Source organism: Panthera tigris, chromosome C2 (genome assembly GCF_018350195.1).
Source record: "Panthera tigris isolate Pti1 chromosome C2, P.tigris_Pti1_mat1.1, whole genome shotgun sequence".
Lineage (NCBI taxonomy): Eukaryota > Metazoa > Chordata > Mammalia > Carnivora > Felidae > Panthera > Panthera tigris.
In genome coordinates this window covers 142,379,811-142,397,439 of record NC_056668.1, presented here as the reverse complement: position 1 = coordinate 142,397,439, position 17,629 = coordinate 142,379,811, and the positions used below count along the sequence as shown (strand labels likewise).

Here is a 17,629-nt window from a genome sequence, read left to right as displayed (position 1 = left end):
AGCACCTTGGAGCATTTCATAGTCATTTACATTTGATGAACGTAATTTTAACACATTACCTTCTTTACTCAGTACAGCCATCACCTCAGGATGAACCCTGGCCAAGCCAGAATTAAGTGGGAAGTTGAGAGTAATAGATTCTATAATTCAGACTTTTACTACATTATTGTTTTAGCAGTTGGGATCAAGTGAGAAATGGAAAACGTGCACGGCAACACAGAAGTCACTCAAAAAACAATTGTGGATTAAATAAACCAGGGGCTTATTTTTTTCCTTTTGCAAGATGGGTGAGGAGAAACTCAATTTTTCTAGCATGGTCTCCTGAGTATATATGTTCAAGCCTTCTTGAAGTTGACTGCTTAGCTCTTTCAACTCTGGCACCAAGGGTCTTGGTTCCTACTGTGTTCCTGTTACTACTTTGACCACAACCTCAGCTGTCACCCAGGATGCTCTTGGGTCTTAACGGATGCCCCCCTTCCCCTCCACCTCCACTTCATTCAATTAACAGAGAGTTTACAAAGGCCAAGCACTCTTCTAGGCGCACTAGGAATTTAACAGCAAACAGACAAAAAAAAAAAAAAATCACTGCTTTCATTGCTTGCATGGAGCATACATGGAACACACATTACTATGTTAATGTATGTGTATAGACAAAGCATAATAAAACATAAAATATACAAAGTGTTATAAGAGGGTAAGTGCTGTACAGAAAAACAAGGCAGAGAAGGGGGGTGGAGGGTATTCTGCACACACTAATTACGGTTTTATGGCTACATTGTAAGAGAGTCCAGAACTAATTCTTCAATATGAATCCATTCACCTTAGAGAGTGATGGGTACAAGTGATTGATGCCTTCAACAATTTTAGGAGGTGCTTTTTAAAGAATGTCTTTCTCTTTCTCCATATTCGTTGTTTCCTTCTTGTTGCACCTTTCCTTCCCCTTTTCTTATTGTTGTTCAACTACCTTTAATGAGGCATTGGAAGGGCGCAACTGAAAGAGCCGGTCTACTGACCAGGACCTAAAGCTAGTTATCTTTATGAGCCTCTGCTTCCTCACCTGTAAAATGGGGATAATAAAACATATTTTGTAGTGTTGTGAGGATTAGAGATGAACCATGTTTACAAAACATGGCAGTCTCTAATTGCTGGCCTCTTTAAACGGTAGCTATTATTAATAGAAACACATATGCTCTTATACAAGTGAGGGAATAATGTGTGCTAGCCTTGAAGTAACTCTGGGAAATTGAGAACAAAAGGGGACTAGGACCCAAACAAGGACCAGGCATGCAGCATCCTTAACTCTCTGACAAAGGGCTTTACTGCTAGAGACGGATAGGACCACGTGTGCTCCAGACCCGGTGTAACATACAGTTTCCCTCCAAAGCATTGATGTCGCTCCTCTCAGCTAACATTTTGTCATCTTTTAAAAACATTCACGATAAGCTTGTGAGAAATGATGCTCATAAGAAGCATGCTAAGTGTCAGGCACGTTTGCGGATAGAAATACACTTAACCCACCCGTGACCCTGTGCGGTCGATCCCATCATCATTCCCAGTGAGGGTGTAGATATTTGAGAGCCGACCTCGAGGTGTGGATATTTGAGGGTGGACTCAAGAGTGTGGGAGCCGCTGTGGTGCCTGGTCAAGGAGGCAAGCACGCGAGGATACTGTTTTCAGAGTTGGGGTTCACACCTTAAAAAAAAAAAACAACTTGGAGGAGTCACGAAGACCCGTTAGCTCCTTTGGGGTTCCCGTGAGCATCCTGGAAAAGGGAGCCGTCCTCCTACCCTCCTGCGACTCTGTAAGGAACCCGGTTAGGAGGTAGGGGCCACGGTAACCCTCCACCGCACTTCGAAACCTCAGGCGAATCTCGCACCTGCAAAACGAGTTAGACAATCCGTTTGGGTCAGTTACGATTTTACATAGGGGGGCGGAGCCTCCTGAGGAGGCGGGGTGGTGGTGGCGGTGGCGGTGCACGCGGAAGGCCGCGAGCCGCCGATTGGCTGGGACGGACGCCCGTCCCGCTTCCCTCCCGCCCCGTCTCCGGGTGGCCTCGCGGCGGGGCCCGCAGGCGCGCCGAGCGGGCTGGCGGTGCCAGACTGGCAGGGGGCGTGACGAGGGAGGCGGGGAGGGGGCGTGTCGGGGCGGGCCCCGGGCGCCGCGCGCGTCACGGCCTGCGGCCCCGCCCCCGGGCCCTACGCGGCTCACTCCTCCTCCCCCGCCTCGTCCTCCCGCTCGCTCAGTTCTCGCTCCACGTTCCACGCCGCGGCCTCGCTCCCCCGGCGAGAGCCAGCCCTGCGGCCGCCGCGCGCACCCGCCGCCCCGCGTCTCCCGCGCACGGCTCTCCCCACGCGCGCGCCTCGCTCACGGACGCACGTTCGTTTCCCTTCGCGCGCCCGGGTCTCGGCGGCGGCGGCGGCGGCAGCGGCGGCGGCGGCGGCGGCGGGCGGACCGCGCGGGGCAGCTCCGTAGCGGCCGCCGCGGGCTGGCCGGCGGGCCATGGAGGCGGATGGGGCCGGCGAGCAGATGAGACCGCTACTCACCCGGGTAATGAGCGGGGTGAGGGCGCCGCGGGCGGCAGGGCTGCTCGGCGGGGGTGGGGGAAGCGCGGAACGAGGCAGACAAAGGCGGGGGCGCGGCGGCCGTCGCGGTCCGGCCACCTCGTCCCGGGCCCGGCGCCCCTCCGCCGCCCCGCAGCCGGCGCGCCTCGCCGTCCCCTTTGTGTGGCCGCCCAGGGCGCGGGGGCGAGGGGGCGGCGGCGGCGGCGCCCAGGAGGCCCGAGTGGGGGCAGCCGGCAGCGCGCCGCGGGCATCCTCGCCACCCGCATCCTCGGCGCCCTGCGGGGCCATCCGTCAGCCCTTGACCCCGACCATCTCTTCCTTTCTCTCCGCAGCACTCGCCTCCCTTATTCCCGGGCGTGCTCCCCGGCCGGGGGTCTCGGTTCCGGTTGCCTGGGCGCTGGAGTTCAGATTAGCCCCTCGAAAATCCATCTTTCTTCTCCCTCTAAGCGCGGCTCCACCTGTTTCTAGCCCCAGGCAGTGGTGAAGAGTTGGGGTGGATCTTTTCCCTTCTTGCGCGTCTCCCCACCCGGTCCGCGCGGTGTGCTTTTGTTCGGTGAGTTCTCCGGCCGCGTGGACGGGCTGCCTTCGCAGCCAAGGCTGCTTTTCGCTGCTGACTCTGCCTGGTCCGCCTCCTCTTTTGGCGAGAACCAGGGGAGTAGCCTCCTGCCGCAGGCCAAATAGAAAGAGGAAAGTGTCCTGAGCTCTGCGAGCTGCTCCTTTTTAAATCAGCCTAGCAAAATCCCGTCTCCGGGTGGCTTTCGCTTCAGGGTTAGAGGGGACTGGGGGTGGGCTTGCAGAAGGCCAGCGTTCCCATTTAGGATGCTGGACGGGCGGCCCATGCTCGACAAACTGACTTCCTGCTCTCATGTAGAATACATGTGTCCCCACACTTGTGATTCTCCTCTCTCTTCGTAGTTCCTGACTCAAACGGCATGGAAGTGTTGTAAATTTTCCGCTTCCAATTCTTACTCTGTGACCAGCAGAGGAGGGAAGGATGCAGTGAAAATTTTCCAGTCTTTCACAACTAACAGGAAAATTGCTTTTTGTGTGTTTTTATTTGCGTTTTTAACCAGCCGCCCCCCCCCCCCAATCTTTTTTTTAAAGATTATTGTAAGGCCCTGGAGAGTAGTCGTTGATTATTACTTCAGTATGTTCACTTACAAATTCTCAAATCATGGAGGAAAAGGGAGTCTCCAGACAGTGAAGTCATTTAGCAGTGGTTTTGGGGAGGATCAAGTCACAGTGGTGGTAATGGAATACTGGAAACTCGTTCTAAGGAATCTTCCGTAATTCTTTGTGTGACATTTGAATAAACTGCATTTTGGAGGTCTTTCTTTCTTTCTTTCTTTCTTTCTTTCTTTCTTTTAGCACTTTCTCTACTAATGTGTATCAAATAGTGTTGTCTGTTCTTAGATTTGTTTGCAAATTTTCAGCTTAGAGCAGTTAAAGAACATTCTAGTTTTTATAAAACTGGATAGAAATTATGATGTCTTCTCAGATATTGGCTGCTTAGCTATCAAAAGAAGCATGCTAGGGGCGTCTGGGTAGCTCTGTTAAGCCTCCGACTTCAGTTCAGGTCATGACCCCATGTCATGGGGTTCCTGTGTTTGAGCCCCGAATCAGGCTCTGTGCTGACAGCTCAGAGCCTGGAGCCTGTTTCAGATTCTGTGTCTCCCTCTGTCTCTGCCCCTGCCCAGCTCGCACTCTGTCTCTCTCTGTCTAAAATCAATAAACGTTAAAAAAAAAAAAAAAAAAAAGGCATGATAATGACATTGCCTTCCAAATCATTCATTCATTCATTCATTCATTCATTCCTCATTGTAATAACACTTAGAACCTATTGTGTAATATCCAAGAAGACAGAACCAACTCTGCACTAATGAAACTTACATCCAAATGAATGACAAAGAAATTATCAAGCACTTAATAATGGCATGGCAGGGGAGCACATTGGAAGGGTATACTTTCGAAATCTTTGGGAAAATAAGATTTGGCCACAGTAAATATACAAGTCAGTAATAGAAATCAAACGTAGTAAACTATCACACAGTCTAAAACTAGAATGAGAGAACAGTAGAACTGTGGTTTATGGAGTACGAACACTGTAACTTGAAAACTGGGAAGAGAGGAACTATTTGTATCAATAAAGTTATATTTTCTCATCAGTTTTCCCCTGGTAAATAAAGTCAGAAGAATGGAAGAGTATGATACTCATCAGTCATTACTTCTCCAACTGGCAACTACTTAGCATAGCCAAAAAAGTAGAATAAAATTAATATTCATCAAATGCTATCTTGGGTATGTGATTATGCAGAATTTTTGAATAAATTGGTGGCAGTATATATGACTCTGAACCAAGTTCATCTGTTCCATAATTTAGGCTCTCAGGTTTCTTCTGCTTCTAAAATTCTGTAAGTTTCATTGATCATGGTTTTGGGATAGGAGGAAAGTCATTTATCTTACAAAAATGCAACTTTTGTTTGCTTTATTACAAAAACGTATTGCAGGCTTCTCTTTGGAATTGACTTGAACCATCAGTCGTATTTTCTCATATAGGTCAAATATTCTGTTACAACAGACAGCACTTAGAAGGTTCCCAAGTTTTGACAATTGTTCGTTCTTTTAGGCAGTACATTATTTAATACAGTTCTGTTACCACTGAAATTTTCAGGCTGCTCCATGAATTTTGTTGGTACACAAATCATTCATTTCATGGGTATTATGTTATCTCCTAGGTGCCAGGCACTGGGGTATGGGCACACAAGGTAGACAGAGTCCTAACCTCATTGAGTTTACTTTGGCGTGTGTTAGTGAACACAGTGATAGCCATTTGCATTGGCAAATCACTATCACTAATTCCATTTGTGAGTGCCAGTTAAAACATTTTCCTGAGTCCATTAGAGACACTTTTAAAAAAGTAGTCATTAGAATAAATAAAAGATACTAACAAACCAGGATGCATTCAGTGGTGATTGGCAAGTAGAAGGTTTTTTCGGTAGGTCTGTAAGTAAGCATACCCTTTGGGATCTGTGGTTAGGTATTGATAGCTCTAGAGATCATATGTACCCCACGCATATTATCAAAATTTTCGTTACCTTTCGGCCTGTAGTTGGTTTGTTTCTCTGCACCACAATCTATGGAGTTGTAATAAAGGGAGAGAGAGGAAATCTCATCCATTCAAATTAAGCTGTAGGACAATTGAGTTGGATTGAAGAATTGCTTTATTTGGTAATTGAGACCGAGAAGTACACAGGTTTTCTTCTAAGGGAGCTTAGGGTATGAAAATTAGAGTATTTTGTTACACTAGACTCCTGTTGCTTGAGTAGGTTAAAATCGAAAGCCAAAGTAACTTGTTAGAGGAACCTGGTTTATTTTAGTGGTATGTGGGTATGAACCAATATATTCTAAAGCCTTAGTAGTTAAACTTGTCAACATCCTGTAATGGGTTGTTTTTCTTCCTCTTTCCTTCCCCTTCTTTCTTACTATATTTCATCACAAATATGATGTTAAAGTGGATAGAATCTGCAGTTCACAAAATGGGCCATTTACATAAAGGAACATACAGGTGAGTCTAAGGGTTAGTGTTACACATTAGGCAGTGTGGTTTTTGATTCATATTGTAGCTTTCTCTTATTGATTGTGGATTCTCCTATAGTTACCAGTTTTATGGATACAGTATTTCAAATTTTGCAGTAAGCACGTGTTAGTAATAAAGATCTGTGTATGTATGTGTAAGGGTGCAGCAACTCACTCCCCCGCCCCTTTTTAAACCTCCTTTTGAAACAAGAGAACTTGGTTCCTGTACAAAGCAGGTAGCTATTCCAGTATTCTAGCTTGTAGTGAAGTTTGCCTCTGTTTTTGTTCAGCAAGCAACTTCATGTATTTTGTTGAGTGATACTCATTGAATTACATAACTTGGGGAGACTTTGATGATTATTCGTAACTATGATGATAAACCGTGAAGGGGTCTATGGTTGGCATGGTGCTAAGATAGTGTTTGGTAGTGTTGCTGTTAAGTCTTCCTGAGGGCAGAGGACTTAGCTTGGAGTAGTGCTAGGTTTTGAAATTAGTGACTCTTTGCCTCCCTGGGCTAGACATTTTTATTTTTATTTTTTTATTTTTTTATTTTTTCCTTTTTTTTAAATTTTTTTTTATTTTTTATTTTTTATTTTTTCATATATGAAATTTACTGTCAAATTGGTTTCCATACAACACCCAGTGCTCATCCCAAAAGGTGCCCTCCTCAATACCCATCACCCACCCTGCCCTCCCTCCCACCCCCCATCAACCCTCAGTTTGTTCTCAGTTTTTAACAGTCTCTTATGCTTTGGCTCTCTCCCACTCTAACCTCTTTTTTTTTTTTTTTTCCTTCCCCTCCCCCATGGGTTTCTGTTACGTTTCTCAGGATCCACATAAGAGTGAACACATATGGTATCTGTCTTTCTCTGTATGGCTTATTTCACTTAGCATCACACTCTCCAGTTCCATCCACGTTGCTACAAAAGGCCATATTTCGTTTTTTCTCATTGCCACGTAGTCTTCCATTGTGTATATAAACCACAATTTCTTTATCCATTCATCAGTTGATGGACATTTAGGCTCTTTCCATAATTTGGCTATTGTTGAGAGTGCTGCTATAAACATTGGGGTCCAAGTGCCCCTATGCATCAGTACTCCTGTATCCCTTGGATAAATTCCTAGCAGTGCTATTGCTGGGTCATAGGGTAGGTCTATTTTTAATTTTCTGAGGAACCTCCACACTGCTTTCCAGAGCGGCTGCACCAATTTGCATTCCCACCAACAGTGCAAGAGGGTTCCCGTTTCTCCACATCCTCTCCAGCATCTATAGTCTCCTGATTTCTTCATTTTGGCCACTCTGACTGGCGTGAGGTGGTATCTGAGTGTGGTTTTGATTTGTATTTCCCTGATAAGGAGTGACGTTGAACATCTTTTCATGTGCCTGTTGACCATCTGGATGTCTTCTTTAGAGAAGTGTCTATTCATGTTTTCTGCCCATTTCTTCACTGGGTTATTTGTTTTTCGGGTGTGGAGTTTGATGAGCTCTTTATAGATTTTGGATACTAGCCCTTTGTCCGATGTGTCATTTGCAAATATCTTTTCCCATTCCGTTGGTTGCCTTTTAGTTTTGTTGGTTGTTTCCTTTGCTGTGCAGAAGCTTTTTATCTTCATAAGTGGGCTAGACATTTTTAAATGACTGATGGAGGATGAGAGTGGCCAAAACTTTTTGTCATTGCTTGGTTTATGAAGATAATGTGATTATGATGTAAATGTGCATTTTTATCTGGAGCTGATTTGCCAGTGCAGAAAGGCTCTAGATGGGCTATTCCAAGCAGATTTTCATATTTACTCCAAAGAGGATATTTTTAAATATTTTAATTTTTATTAAGCCATAGTTTGGATTTTAGTAAGTTTAAGCAGGGTTTGTTTTGTTTTGTTTTTTTTTTTAATAATATCCAAGTGAAGGGTAAAGCGTAGTCTGCCTTTCATAATGAAGTAGGAAAAATACTTTAATATTTTACCTATTTCTTTTTCTTTTGTAGGGAATATGTATATTAGTGTCATTTGGTTTTCATTTTGCTCACATGTCAGTGTAGAATTGTCTTCTCTTTCTATATTCCTGGACTATACTGCTTCTTTTTTGTCAGATTGCCCGATTTGGAGAAGCTGTTGAATTCTGTATCATCTCTGACTAGGAACTTGGGAATTGGATGTACCTTTGGAAATGGATTCACATGTGTAAGGTGGCTATACTTTATTTTATATCATAGACAAGAGTGTGGAATGGTTTCTCAGAAGAGCATGAGAAGGGTAAACATGATACGTATAATCTCTTTCTCAGAATTTGCCGGAGCATATAATTAACACTTGGTGCTTGTATGTTTGGTGCATGTTCTTTTATATATAGGGTGTTTTCAGCTTGATACCATTCTTTATTCTGGAAAAATACTGAAGATACTCACAGATTCTTACCTTGGGAATTGATGTACTCAACAAAGATAGGAATAAAGCAAATTCATATATAATAGACTGTATTCCCATTGAGTTCCATGGAAGTATTGGAGATGTTTTCATTAAAAAAAAAAAAACTTCTGTCAAGCAACAAATTTTGGGGAGCACCTGGGTGGCTCAGTCGGTTGACCGTCCGACTCTTGATTTCTGCTCAGGTCATCATCCCAAGGTGGTGGGATTCAGCCCTGTGTTGGGCTCTGCACTGAGCTTGGAGCCTACCTGAGATTCTTTTTGTCTCTCTCTCTCCCTCTGCCCCTCTCCCCCGCTCACATACGCGTGCGCTTTCTCTCTCTCTCTCTGTAAAATAAAAAAAATACCATTTTTGATAAGAATTTAAATTAGAAATTTCCATTCTATTATAGTTTGGCTGCTGGGATACCATCATGATCTAGAAAACATCTTTCCTTTTTAAAAATTGTAGGACTTTTTAATGTTTGCCATGGGTGGATGGGGTTTTGGGGGGAAGGAAGTTGTCTGGGAAGAGAGGGAAGAAGGGTATTACTGAACTCTTTGTTTGAATTACAACAGATGCCCCTTGTAAGCAGATTCAAACTTCAGCACAACGCTCCATGAGAGGAGCCTGGTCTGGGCTTCAGCCCCCTCTGGCCCTCTCCTTGGAATGCCCTTCTGCCCTTCTGCCCCTTTGCCCTCCTGTAGGGTACCAGTCCCAAATCAGATGTGGTAGTCCTGCGTTTGTCAGTTTTCGATTTAATACTTCTCTCTCTCTCCTAATCATTTCACCTGCTAGACTGTAATCATGCTTGGGGATTTTTTGTTCTACATTTAAAACTCCTGGAATTTTTTCCTCCTCTGGGCATTCACATTGTCACATTCAGATCTGCAGCAGAATTATATTTCTAGTAGATACTGCTGTCTAATGTGAAATGCATTTCATTCTGAAAATCCTTGATCTTGAGATATTATTGTACAAAATGAATTAAAGACCAACTTTCTTAATCCTCTAAGAATCTAATGTATTTGTTTAAAATGGGAGCCACCTGTGTAAAAATAAGACTACAACCCCTCGTAACCGTTTCCACAGTTATTTAATAGGATTTACTTTGTGTGATATCATTAATTGTTAAACATGATCCCTTTTGAGGGTGCTTTATTTGCTTTACATCAAGGTACACTTCGTGGTGAATTCTGTGCTGTTTTTTCATTAGCTCTGGGTTCTGTCCTAGCATTTGAAATATCAGTGAGGCCACAGATAATATAGCACTTCTATTCAAAATTACTTTTAAAATAGATAAGACCATGGGGACTGTGGTCCATGAATTCCCAGACACTGGAAAATTTTATGCTTGTATGCATTTTTTTTTTTTAACGTTTATTTATTTTTGAGACAGAGAGAGACAGAGCATGAACGGGGGAGGGTCAGAGAGAGAGGGAGACACAGAATCTGAAACAGGCTCCAGGCTCTGAGCGGTCAGCACAGAGCCTGACGCAGGGCTCGAACCCACTGACCGCGAGATCATGACCTGAGCCAAAGTTGGATGCTCAACCGACCGAGCCACCCAGGCGCCCCCGTATGCATTCTTTGTAGGCGAGGATCAAGTAGCTTTACATCGAGATCTCAAGGGAGTTTATAATCCAAAAAATAGCTAAGGAATACGTAGTCTAAAAATTGGCTTAGCCGGTTTCTTTAACGCTCATAGTAGTCTTACATTTTGTTTAAATAGATGACAGTAATTATATATGCCCCAGTATTTGCTAAAGTTTGTTTTGTGAAATACTTCATGTATAGCAGGTTTGGCCAAAGAACTACTCTGTAGCCAGATAAGTTTGGGAAATGTCACACAGTATACATTTTGGAGATTCATAATGCATAACGGTATATTAAAGGCTCTGTGAAATCCTCTAATAAATACGTTAAACTTTGGGGAGAGAATGCAGCCATGTGAAGTGGAAATTTCTGATGGTTATTACAAAATATGAACAGTAGGTCACTCATCTGTTTTATTACAGGTCTAAGAAAACAAGTCCTGTGAGAGGGATAATTCACTTGGTTACAGTGGCAGGAGAGATTTGAAAAAAAAAAAAAATGTATCACTTAAGAAGATGTTTTGGAAGCAACCTGATAGGGTCTGGTTGAATACATTATGGTATATCCACAGAGTGGAGTACTACGGCTCTTAAAAAAAAGGTGGGGGGGAAGATGTCTTTGTACTGATGTGGCAGATCTCTAGGATAAATTGATGGAAAGAAGCAACGTGAGGGACAGAGGGCACTATACAGCGCCTTTTCTTTAAGGGGGATAATAAGAACGTACAGTTGTATTTACTAGGATTTTTATAAATACACTGGAAAGGTAAATAAAAAAACTAACAAGAAATGGTTGCCATAGAGAGTATGAGGGAACAGGACCTGAGGCAGGGGTAGGAACAAAACCAGTGTGTCCCTTTCTATGTAATTTTGGATTTTGAACCTCGCAAACATGTAGCTATTCGGTAAAAGAGGGGATGGTTTCTTATGTCACTTTATGTCATGGGTTAACATATTTCATGAGAGACATATGGCTTGATATAGTCTAATATGTTATGAACTGCTTAACTTTAACTTAAAAAGGGAGTCGTGAACACACGACTGTCGGTAAAATCACATGCTACGTGCCTACTGGTGTTACTGAATGTCCGAGTCCTTTGGCACCTGTGGGTTTGCATGTTACCGATGTCCTGATTGTCCTCTCACTTTCACCTCATTTCTGTCCAGGGACTTAGACTGTGGAAGAGCCAGTAGAAGCCAGTGGGAAGACACTGAGGATGCTGTTATACATGAAATGCCTTAGGCATAGGAAAAGAGCTGTTTGGTTGTATATTTTTTTAAACTTAGAATTTTCCTTTGCAATTTTTATACTTACCTTCAGTCGAGGATCATAAATGTTAAAAAAAAAAAAAAAAATCACCCAGACTAATTACAATGAATTGTTGAGATTACAGTGGTGCAGTGGGAGGGGGCACCATTCATGCTGTTTTCCTGGTTTTGCTCCAGAAGGCACCATTTACGCTGAGTGTGGTTCTGCCGCTTCCCCACAGAGCTGTGAGACCTGGAAGTGCTGTGGGAGGACAACACTATGACTGTGCCTTCCTCACGTGGGAAGTGTTGATCCTCAGGCTGGATTGATTAATTCACTAATTAACTAATTTTAATTAGTTAAAACTAGTTAAAAATAAGACTAAGAAATGATTTCTGTTTAGTTTTTTCATTTTTTTTAAACTTTTTTTAAAGTTTATTTATTTTGAGAGAGAGAGAGAGAGAGAGAGAGAGAGGGGACGAACAAGAGAGGGGCAAAGAGAGAGGGAGAGAGAGAGAGAATCCTAAGCAGGGTCGGTGCTGTCAGCACAGAGCCCGATGCCGGGTTCAGTCCCAGGAACCCTGAGATCATGACCTGAGCCAAAACCAAGAGTCAGATGCTTAACCGACTGAGCCATCCTGGGGGCTCTTCTGTTGAGCTAGGTTTTAGAAGTCAGTAACTTGGAAAAGAGAATCTTTTCTTTTCTTCTCTTGAAAGTATTTTTCTGTTTGAGCATAAACCTCCGTGGTATTCCTAGACTTCCTAGCACCTGAGATGGAATAATGAAACCTCTTCCAGTGGGCACGCTGGATAAGGAGGAGGAATGCTGTGATTCTCATGTTGGGAATCGCTAATCGAGGACTTGGGGGTTTTGTCCTTTGCTCTGGGGGCAAGGGAAGAACAGGTAACTGACTAGAGAAAGCCTGCTTTGAGCCGTGCATCTTATTAGGCATCTTTTAATCACTTATTATCCCTCTTACAGATGGGAACTCCTAGGCAGAGAGATTTTCTGAAATTTCCCAGTCCATACAATTAGTAGGAGGCTAAGCTGAGATTTGAACTCATGGTCGATGCGAAATCGCTCATGTTCCATATCTCATTATTCTAGAGTAATCCGTGATCCCTGTTTGTCAATGCCATTTAACATTAATCACATTAGATCATTTTACATGTATGATACTTTGAAAGCCTTAGATAATTGAGCTGAGTTTTATAGTTAACAGCTTTTATTACTGTAACTTTTGTGAATTTGTTGCTAATATTATAGAAATTAAGTATTTAAAAGAAATTTGCCTCTTTGCCTCTAGATTCAGGAAATCTGAATTTTTCTGGATCATTGTTGAATGAATCCTCCTTTAGGTCTCTTCCCGCAATTAGGTCTGTTCTGTGGTTTAACGTGTAGAAAATGTTCAATGACTGTTCAATGAATGAATATAAGGATAATGTAATGAACTCCCAAGATTTGAAGCTGAATATGTTCCTAGTGAGTTGTTTAATCAGTCAGTTAAGAAATTATATAGCTTCTGTCTGGTGGTGTTACCATGAAGCAAAAGACTCTTACTTTGCCAGCAGAAGAAAATGTTCTTTGCCTTTGTTCTGTTGTGGTGGACGGGGGTGGGGGGGGTGGGGGGGGCGCGGAGATATTGAATAAATACAGTTTGGAGTGATCCCAGAGTAAGAGTACTTAATATTTTTTTACCCTGAGATACAATTTCAGGCAAGTGAGTGTTAAGCACGTTAAAATGAAAATTTTATGGCTCAGTATATTTTCACAAGTTCTAAATACATTTAAATGGATTGTTGGAAAAGAGTGCATTGGTATTTTACTTGTATAGTAACACTTGTGTAATATTTGCTTTATGAAAATCCGTGACATTTAATGTATACAATTACAAAAGGACCAGTAGCAAGAAAAGGGATCTCAAAGCCCAGATACAATGTCAGCTGCTATATATATTGGTTCGAAATTGTGCTGTTTCTCTAAATTCTTTAGAATTATTACTTACCTAAAAGAATTTTCATTCTGTTCATTTGCTTTAAATTTTATGATTTTGTGGTTTGTGGGCTTTCGTCCTTCCTGGATCCCACCTTCCTGACTTCCCAGTGCACGCCTTCCTTCCTGGACCCCGCCTTCCTGACTTCCCAGTCTGCCTTCCTGACTTCCCAGTCCACCTTCCTGACTTCCCAGTCTGTGCGTCCGTGTTTGCACAGGTGCCATAACTGGCCAGTGCCCTGGCTCAATAGAGTCCTTTCAGTAATATTCTGTACTTAGTTTTGTTTTGTTTATAATTGTTCCCAGATGACCTTCTAACACGTTGAGGAGGAGTTTCTTTTATCCATTTATGCACGTACCATTAGCAGTATCCTCAGGATAAGGTTCTGCTGTGAGCCTGTTTAAATCTGGGCAGTTGGCCTCCCTTTTGTTAGGAATAAGGGATTCATTCAGACCAAAATTGGCCTTTATGTGCTCTTACATTTTAGCTTATTGAACTGTTTTTATTCAGTAATAGGAAATTCACGAAATAACCACAAGTCCCAAGCCTTATTTTTAAGACAAGGTAAAATTTGGATGTAGCCTAACCTTAGACCCTGATGTGACAAGTACACGCTTGGGTTTGAGACACACGTCGGGTTCCCACACATCGTCATCTGCCACCAGGTGGCCTTGGGCAACTGACATCTTTGAATCTCATTTTTCTCATCTATAAAATTGAAATTATAATACTTACAGGGCTTCTTCAGGATCAGGGAAAAGCATATAGTGTGCATAAAATGCTGAATGTGCCTGTGGAAACTTGTAATTAGTAACCATCGTATATTTTTATGCAATGTCTCATGTAACAGAATTCTAAAAGAATTAGTCTCCATATTGACTGAAGAAATAGAAAACAAAGTCTTAACTATCCTTAACTTCTGGCATTGAGATCTTCTAGATAGCTCTGTGGGAAGGAATTATGTATTGGGAAAAACCCAGTTCTCTTCCTGTATTTTTCCTTTTTTCTCACATGACTGCCACACTTACAACACTTCTGAAGACAGATGTGTGTGTGTGTGTGTGGGGGGGGGGGTTCCTCCTACCAGTCAATGCTGTGGCCCTAGCTGGGTGTTACAATTTAACTCCATTCTGGCACTGTCTACCGGGAGATAGCATCAGACCCCACAAGTTAAGCACTCTGACTCACAGCTGCCCCTTCTGATGTCAGTTGCCAGTCCAGGTTGTCACCTGTCCTTCTGACCGACCAGCTATACGGTGGAGGTTCCCATGACCCCTTCTTGGATTCCACTGACTTGCTAGAGCAGCTTACAGAACTCAGGAAAAGTTCGTTCACTTTTGCCAGTTTATTCCGAAAGGGTATATGGTAGAGGCCCCAGATGAACATCCAGATGGAGGAGATGCATAGAGCGAGGGGTGCGGCAAGGGCTGGTGGAGCTTCTGTCCATTAAGAGTGCCACTGCCACTCTCCCGGCACCTTCACCCACGTGTTTGGCCACCCAGAAACTCTCCAGACCCTGTACTTGGGGAGTTTTATGGAGGCTTCATCGCGTTGGCATGGCAATCATTAACTCCATTTCCAGCTTCTCTCGCCCCTCTGGAGAGTGGGTTGGGGCTGAATTCCAAGCCTCTCATCATGGCTTGGGCTTTCTTCTGGTGACCAGCCCCCATCCAGGAGCCACCCAGAGTTACCTCGTTAGAACAAAAGACCGTACTGTCATGCAGGAAATTCCAAGGGATTTAAGACTTCTGTGTCAGGAACCAGAGACAGAGACCAAATGTTAGAACGAAAGATGCCTCTGGTGCCCTTATCACTTACAAGATTATGAGGGATTTAGGAGCTCTGTGCCAGGAACCAGGGACAGAGACTAGTATATATTTTGTTCTGCTACCTCACAGGTTAGGTGGTGGTTTATTGCCTTAAGCACCAAACTTAAGATATTTTGACAAAACGTTTAGACATTTAAAGCATAATACGATTTTTTGATTTAAACAATTTTAACCATTTGACAGAACATTTGAAATGTGATATGTGTGTCTCCTTTTAAAAATGAGTACTGATCACTAGTATTAGGCTGTTGTGGTCTGTTAAAATCTTATTTTAATTATTTTCTTTTGTCATTGAATTTCTTAACGGGTTTTATAGATAACAGAGGAAGTCACAGAGTCATTTAAATGTGGGTGGGGAGAAGGGTTTTGTGTTGTGTCACTCTGTGATATACAAATCTTACCTCTTCAGATGGTCTTCTCATTCTTGACTTGTTATAGATAGTTGAGGTTACTAGATTGCTTAATTCTGTTTTCAGGAGATCTTGTTGTATCTTATTAGTGTTAGATTTTCAGAATTTAGTCTGTAGGGTATTGCAGTATAGAAGAATCTAGCACACTGCTTGGCAGAGTAGGTATAAGATAGTTCCTAACTGTTATTCTGCTAAGGCTCAGTGACAAGAAATTTTGTGAGTTTATAGTTTCATCTTAAAATTTTTTTTTTTTAAATGTTTACTTATTTTTGACAGAGAGAGAGACAGAACATGAGCAGGGGAGAGGCAGAGAGAGAGGGAGATGCAGAATCCGAAGAAGGCTCCAGGCTCTGAGCTGTCAGCACAGAGCCCGACATGGGTCTCGAACTCACGAACTGTGAGATCATGACCTGAGCTGAATTCAGACATTCAACCGACTGAGCCACCCAGGCGCCCCTATAGTTTCATCTTAAATTTAATTGTCATTTATATTTTTTTCTGTAATCTGAAATAACAAGAATTATTTAAGTACAAGTGTACTTAATTGGATAAAGTGAGGCTTCGGAATTTTGCATATATATATGTACACATGTACATATATAGGTACACATACACTCTCACATACATGAGTATGTGTTAATCTGAACCATTGGATCACTAAACAATTTAGAGATATTTAGGAATTTTCAGATTACCTGTAGCATTGAATTTTAATGGGTTATATTAGTCAAGATACCATTCTACCACAAAAATGTGATTTCTCAAAAGGTCCTTATTGTAGGAATTTTAAGGTAATGCAGTTTGTTTTAAGGAGGTCATGTAAGGGGGCACCTGGTGGCTCAGTTGGTTAAACATCTGACTTCAGTTCAGGTTACGATCTTGTGGTTCATGGGGTTGGGCTCTGTGCTGACACCTCGGAGCCTGGAGCCTGCTTCGGGTTCTGTGTCTCCTTCTCTCTGCCCCTCCCCTGCTGGTGCTCTGTCTCTGTCTCTGTCTCTCAAAGTAAATAAATATTAAAAAAAAAAAAAAAAGGTCATAGACCATTGTCAGTTGCATTTTTTGTTTTGTTTTGTTTTGAGATTGATGTTTTCTTACCTCCATTTTTCAAGCTACTTCAAATCTTTTTTTTTTTTTTTAATTTTTTTAACATTTATTTATTTTTGAGACAGAGAGAGACAGAGCATGAACGGGGGAGGGTCAGAGAAAGAGGGAGACACAGAATTAGAAGCAGGCTCCAGGCTCTGGGCCATCAGCCCAGAGCCTGACGCGGGGCTTGAACTCGCGGACTGCAAGATCGTGACCTGAGCTGAAGTCGGACGCTCAACCGACTGAGCCACCCAGGCGCCCCCAAATCTTTTTTAAAAACAGTTTTAGGGTGCCTGGATGGCTCAGTCGGTTAAGTGTCCAACTCTTGATTTTGGCTCAGGTCATGATCTCATAGTCAGTAGATCAAACCCCACGTGGGGCTCTGCGCTGAATGTGGAGCTTGCTTGGGATTCTCTCTCCCTCTCTGCCCCTCCTCAGCTTACGTGCTCGCTTTCTTTCAAGAAAAAAAAAACAGTTTTGATAGAGGGAAGATATAGATAAATTTATTGATTAAAAGTCAAAACAGTATTTTACTATAATAGCATAGTTGTCATAGCAACGTGTGGGCTCACCCAGAATTAGAATCATATTGGAAGTGTGTTAGGGAGAGGTGGAAGATAAGGTCATAAAGGGAGTGAGGGAAAGAATTTTCAGGTTAAATTTCATCATTTTGGATCACAATTGAAAAATACAAATTGCATGTTTTACATAATTGCATTTAATACTCAGTTTTTAGATGTTAATTAATTTTGCTATCATGTCCTAATTGCATAGAGTTAGCAATAAATGGGTTTGAAAGGTTAAGTGGTGAATATTGAGTGGATTAGCCACGAGGGATTGTTTTATACTTATGGTGCCAGTGCCTCCTCACTTCCCGTTGTGAACTTCAAACAGTTAGGGGGAGTTTGAGATTTCTAATTTGGTG

The 17,629-nt window shown here is 42.7% G+C and overlaps 1 protein-coding gene across 5 annotated transcripts in view; it reads left to right on the top strand.

The window, feature by feature from the left end:
• The first annotated feature begins 2,333 nt into the window (after window positions 1–2,333).
• SLC4A7 (solute carrier family 4 member 7) overlaps window positions 2,334–17,629 on the top strand; it is a 111,693-nt gene continuing 96,397 nt past the window's right edge. For 2 of the 5 annotated variants that reach the window (XM_042956778.1, XM_042956779.1), the window contains exon 1: window positions 2,336–2,547. In XM_042956778.1, coding sequence (XP_042812712.1) covers window positions 2,500–2,547 — 48 coding nt within the window. In that variant the 5' untranslated portion in view covers window positions 2,336–2,499. Of the gene's footprint in view, window positions 2,548–17,629 lie in introns of all 5 variants that reach the window. The other 3 variants (XM_042956777.1, XM_042956776.1, XM_042956780.1) reach the window with 2 other exon arrangements.